Source organism: Herpailurus yagouaroundi, unplaced genomic scaffold (assembly GCF_014898765.1).
Source record: "Herpailurus yagouaroundi ecotype Mexico unplaced genomic scaffold, PumYag 67213, whole genome shotgun sequence".
NCBI lineage: Eukaryota > Metazoa > Chordata > Mammalia > Carnivora > Felidae > Herpailurus > Herpailurus yagouaroundi.
In genome coordinates this window covers 1-5,749 of record NW_024420053.1, presented here as the reverse complement: position 1 = coordinate 5,749, position 5,749 = coordinate 1, and the positions used below count along the sequence as shown (strand labels likewise).

The 5,749-nt window shown below is 63.6% G+C and overlaps 1 protein-coding gene across 1 annotated transcript; it reads left to right on the top strand.

Annotated features, from left to right (window-relative positions):
* Window positions 1-835: 835 nt before the first annotated feature.
* Window positions 836-4,991, top strand: MAPK11 (mitogen-activated protein kinase 11; the record flags this gene model as incomplete). Its single annotated transcript, XM_040467141.1, has 11 exons — window positions 836-1,045; window positions 1,136-1,194; window positions 1,281-1,392; window positions 1,469-1,498; window positions 1,574-1,621; window positions 1,712-1,826; window positions 2,214-2,285; window positions 2,480-2,559; window positions 3,023-3,101; window positions 3,190-3,363; window positions 3,686-4,991. Coding segments are annotated over 11 exons (1,059 nt in total), but the record flags the coding sequence as incomplete, so codon positions are not given.
* Between the last annotated feature and the right edge of the window lie 758 nt (window positions 4,992-5,749).

Genomic DNA, 5,749 nt, shown 5'->3' with positions numbered 1-5,749 from the left:
GGGAAGGGGCCTGGGTGCCCCAGGCACCTGGCTGGCTCTCCTCCACCACCACCTGGGCCCATGAGCATCCTGTCCTGTGCACACTCATTTCTGGGGGAAGCAGGGTCCTAGAGAGTGGAGGTAAACTGGGAGAGAGGGAAGTTCTGGGCATCGGTGACCCAACAGTCTTGGTAAAGGCATGGCTGTTAGCACGGCTCCAGTGCTGGGGGCAGTGGGACTCTGAGAGGGTGGGGGTGACAGACTATTTGCATTTGGAGATGATGCCAGTGACCATTTTGTCTCTGCTGAGGAAGAGTAGGTGGGTGAGGCTGGTGAGGAGCTGGGGAGTGGAGTGGGGGTCCAGATACCACCCTCTGTTGAACATTTCGTGTTGTCCAGTTTTTCATTCTTAAAAAATAATAATCCAGTAAACACCCTTGGCCAGTTTTTTGTCCATATTTTGAATATTCAGAGGCGTTGGGGGTCCAGGGGCTTTGGAGGTGGCTCTGGAACCACCTGGGGAGCCCCACCCACCCACCCCCATGCATGGGCCCACAGGGGAACAGGAGAACAATTTGCAGTGGTTGTTTTCCCGGCCTGGTCATTGGAGACCCTCCCCTAGCCTCATGCTGAGTTGGGGGAGAAGATCCGGGTCCTGCTCTAGGACTCCCAGGTGGGGGCAGGCCAGGACCTCGTGGGCCTGAATACTGGTGGGAAGGGGCGGACTGGAGGGTGCGATCCGGCCCAGAGGAGGCTCAGAGGAGAGGCTTTCCAGGCCGGTCAGGGGCTGGCTGCACCGAAGGCAGTGCACCCTAGGGGTCCTCCGAGCAAAAGTGCGCTCAGAGGGCGAGATTAGGCCCAAAAGGAGCAGGGCCTGGGGGCGCACAGCTGGGTCCCCCCTCTGCGCCCGCGCGGCCTCACTTGCCCGCCTTGCAGCTCGGCCTACGACACGCGGCTGCGCCAGAAGGTGGCAGTGAAGAAGCTGTCGCGACCCTTCCAGTCACTGATCCACGCGCGGAGGACCTACCGCGAGCTGCGGCTGCTCAAACACCTGAAGCACGAGAACGTGAGCAGAGAGCCCTGGGGCGGGTCAGCGGGGCGAGGCGGGGCGGGGCGGGGCGGGGCGGGGCTGGCCTGACTCCCGCCCCCCTCCCAGGTCATCGGGCTGCTGGACGTGTTCACGCCGGCCACCTCCATTGAGGACTTCAGCGAAGTGTGAGTGGCAGCCACCGTGGCAGCTGAGCGAGAGCTTGTATGGGGCGGGGGGGGGGGGGGGGGTCCTGACCCCTGACCCCTCCCAGGTACCTGGTGACCACCCTGATGGGCGCCGACCTGAACAACATCGTCAAGTGCCAGGCGCTGAGCGACGAGCACGTCCAGTTCCTGGTTTACCAGCTGCTGCGCGGGCTCAAGGTGGGCGCCACGCAGGTGGGCGCAGGGTGGGATGTGGTGGCCACAACCTGACGCTCGCCCTGTCTCCCCCTTGCAGTACATCCACTCCGCGGGGATCATCCACCGGGTAGGTGTGGCCACCGGGTGAGGGTCAGGGCTGGCGCTGCCCTGCTCCTGCGTTCACGCCCTGCCTGCCCCACAGGACCTGAAGCCCAGCAACGTGGCTGTGAACGAGGACTGTGAGCTTAGGGTGAGCTGGCCGTGCGGGCGGGGCGGTCACCCTGCTGGCCGGCAGAGGGGGCCTGCCTGGAGGCACTGACAGGCCTGGTGGTCACTCTAGATCCTGGACTTTGGGCTAGCCCGCCAGGCTGATGAGGAGATGACCGGCTATGTGGCCACCCGCTGGTACCGCGCGCCTGAGATCATGCTCAACTGGATGCACTACAACCAGACAGGTGATGTCAGCCCATATGGGGGCACACGGGTTGTGTTGGACCAGGGTGGGCAGGCAGGCCAGGGCCTGGGGAGGGTGGGGGCTTATGGGGCCAAAGGCCAAGGACCTTGCGTGGGGGGGGGGGGTGCGGGGAGTGCTTCTGTCCAGCCTTGGGGACAGGCAAGGTTTGGGACCATCGTTCCAAAACAGACCTTAGAGGTACTGAGCACAGCAGGTCTTGGGCTAACTCCTCCCCCTCCCAGGGTTGGGTCTAGAGGAGTAAGCGGGCTGCTGTCTTTGGGCCCAGGTGTGACCGAGAGGCCACTGGGCTGGCACTGTCCGGACAGCCCCCTGATTCTCTGAGGGGGGCTTGGGGAGGGCAGACTAATGGAGACTCCTTCGCCAACAGTGGACATCTGGTCTGTGGGCTGCATCATGGCTGAGCTGCTCCAGGGAAAGGCCCTCTTCCCAGGAAATGACTGTATCCTTGCCCCAGGCTGGGTCCCTTTCTGCTGGGTGGGTCTCAGGGGATGTGGCACTGGCCCTTTCTGGCTGGTCTCGCCTCCTCTGCCCCCCGCTGTAGGAGAGCAGGTTTGGGGCAGTGTCCCAAGGTCTGGGATCTGGGGGCTGGGAAGGGTCTACTCCTGGCCAGTGGGCATTTCCTCAGCCAGGCAGACATCGACCAGCTGAAGCGGATCATGGAGGTGGTGGGCACGCCCAGCCCTGAGGTTCTAGCAAAAATATCATCGGAACACGTGAGTCACCAGCTCCCGGCTCCCTCTGCTAACCATGCCCTCAGGTACTCTGGAGGGAGGGGCTCTGTGGGAGTAGACCAGGGAGCCTGCGGGGAGCATGGGTCACAGCGGAATGGAGCCTGAGGCAGTGCCTGACCCCTTAAGGGAGAAACAGGTGAACAGGGAAGACGTTCGTTGGGGCAGGAGGGTCAACAAGGGCACAACCCCAGCACTAACCAACAGTGCCCTTGCCCAGAGCAGTGGGGTGACACCAGGCCCCGGGGCTCCAGGCATCGAGAGCCAAGTGGGGTGCTCGAGCCGCTAACCCCCAAGTGGGAGATGCTTCTGGTCTGTGCATGTTCTTGTCCAGGCCTGTTGGAGGGAATGAGTCCGGGGGCTTCTCTCAGCAAGCGCCTGCCTGGCTTGGGGCCAGGGGAGGGAGGGTGTGAGCAGCCCCCCGCAGGCCCTTCCTCTGTGCCCCCAGGCCCGGACGTACATCCAGTCCCTGCCCCCCATGCCCCAGAAGGACCTCAGGAGCATCTTCCGTGGAGCCAACCCCCTGGGTGAGGATGCGCCCTGGGTCTGGGCTGGGCTCCACGTCTGGCCCTAGATGCCTAAGTGACCACCCCCCTTCCACTGGCCACTCTGTAGCTGTGGATCTCCTGGGAAGGATGCTGGTGCTGGACAGTGACCAGAGGGTCAGTGCGGCCGAGGCCCTGGCCCATGCCTACTTCAGCCAGTACCACGACCCCGACGATGAGCCCGAGGCTGAGCCCTATGATGAAAGCGTTGAGGCCAAGGAGCGGACCGTGGAGGAGTGGAAGGGTGAGCTTGAGGAGGGCTGGGTGGGAGAGGTGGAGCCCAGGGCCTGAGGGCTTCATTCCCCCGGAGGCTACGAGTTGCCTGCTTCCTCCTGGAAGTGTTCTAGTTCCTCCCAGAGCGCTGCCCCCCCCTCCAGGGTGGGGCAGGTAGAGATGGGGTGAGGGGTGTCCAGCAGGGACCTGGGGGGCGGGCAGCACAGGGCAGACTCCAGAAGGAGGGGGGGGCGGGCAGCTGAGGCTGCCCTCGGGGTGATGGGCTGGGGTAGCAGGGGAGACGGGTCAGCCACCAGCGACCGCGGGAGCTCACCCTTTCCTTGGCTCCCCAGAGCTCACCTACCAGGAGGTCCTCAGCTTCAAGCCCCCGGAGCCACCGCAGTCACCGGGCAGCCTGGATATTGAGCAGTGAGGGGAATGTGCCGGCCGGCCACTCGAACTGCAGGATTCCCTCAGCCTGCCGGATTCCCACGAGGAGTGCCTCCCAGCACCTCTGTGGCCAGCAGGCCCGACCCTAGCCTGGGACCCCTCGCCTGCACACTGCTCCTTGTGGGCAGTCCTCGTATGCATGTGAACGCACAGAAGTGTGCCTGCGTGCAAGCCACTGGGGCAGGAGTCTAGGCAGAGCGGCCTTGCTCCCCCTGCCTCCTCCCAGCAATCTGGGTCTCCCTCAGGACCTCACCTGGATGCCATAAGGGGTCCCTCTGGGGAGTGTGTCTGTCTCCAGATCTCCTGAGTCCCAGAGGACTGTCTCTGGAGGGCCCCCTGGAGACTGAAGTGGGGGTCTTAGTTGTCAGAGCTTCTCAGCCCCCAAGTACGGCGCTACTCTGGAAAATGCGGAGCCCCGAGTCTGAAAGCTGGGCGGGGTCTTTCCTGGAGGCTGGCAGGGTAGGGACAGCCACCAGGTACCAAATCAGAAAGTCATTCTGGAGCCGTGTGTTCACCTGTGCTGTGTGTGGCACGTGTGCACTAACGTGTGCTCCTGGTACCTACGTGTCAAGGCGTGTGCAGGCACGTGTGAATCCGTGGCTGCCTGAGGGGAGGGCCAGCTTCCATGACCAGCAAGAAGCTTGAACGGAGGTGGCCGCACTGTCACTTCCCCTTCCCTCAGCGCCTGCTGTAGGGGTGCAGGGGTGGTGGTGCTGCTGCTGAGATCCTGTGTGTACCGTTCGGGGGGCTCAGGCGGGCGGCGGCATCCAGTGGACAAAAGCCAGCGCTTTCTCCTTGGCTGTGGGGGCTGCTGCAGGTGCTTCTAAGGTGTGAAGAGCTGGTTGGCACAGGGGGCTCCAGCCTGGAGGGGGCGGGGGGAGGGGGCACACGCCAGTGCAGACTTGGACTCAGGCTCCAGACCTTGGCCCAGAGCTCTGCACGCTCTACCTCTGTCCACCTGGCCCTGCCACTGAGAGCCGGGGTTTCTGGTCAGTGGGTGACCCTCATCCTCCCTTCTTCCAGGACGGAGCTGATCTAGTAAGCTCTGGACACGAACCTGCTCAACATGTTGGGGGTGTGGGTCCTCCGTCGAGGGGCTTCTCTGTGGGGTGGTGGCACCCTATGCAGGAGGTGGTGACCTCCCACCTTCCAGAGGCCTCAACGTCAAGTGCCTGCACCAGGGTTTCACAATAAAGGGGTTCTCTCTCACTCGGCTCGTGTCCCAAGTCTCCAGGCCCCGCTGCCTGGCTGTCCGCACTGCCTGGAGTGGGTCGCTGATCTGTGCACCACGTCCCCAGCTGGCTGGCCCCACCAGACCCCGCACTGCCTCCATCCCTTGGGTCTCCAGGCGGACAAGCAGCCATCGCCGGCATAGCACCCTCCCTGCTCCCCAAGAGCTCAGGGGGACCGGGGTGGGGTGGACTGGGTTCTCCACCCAGGCTAGTGGGTTCTGAGGAGGGACAAGGCAGGATGGCCACCCACAGATGGACCCCAGCTGCCTTGTTGAGGAATTCATTGGGCAGGCTCAGCTTCTGGCCCAGATACAGACCTGTGCTGCCTTTCAGTGGTCAGGGAGGCTGCTGGGGGACAATCGGGGGTCTCTGGGAGCAAAGGCCTGTCCTTGCTTGGAGCTGGGTGAAGCGGGTGTGTGGGGGGGAATAGCTTCTTTAAGGGGAAAGAGACCACCTGCTCTCAGGACACACTTGCACTGCAGTTCAACGGAGGAAAGGCACTGGCCTCAACAAGGACAGTCGTGCCCTGGGCCTTGGGGGTGGAGACCATGTGGGAGTGAGGCCTCCAGGGGCCTGGTCAGTACGGCTACTGGGCCTCAGGTTCTGGGGAACCCCTGGAAACCAAGCGAGGCTGGGTGGGGGGTAGGGGATGGGAGAACTGGGACATGTGCCACCTAGGGAAGCCGACCAGACGACCAGACCCCTGGACCCCACCACAGGGAGCAAGAAGGCCAG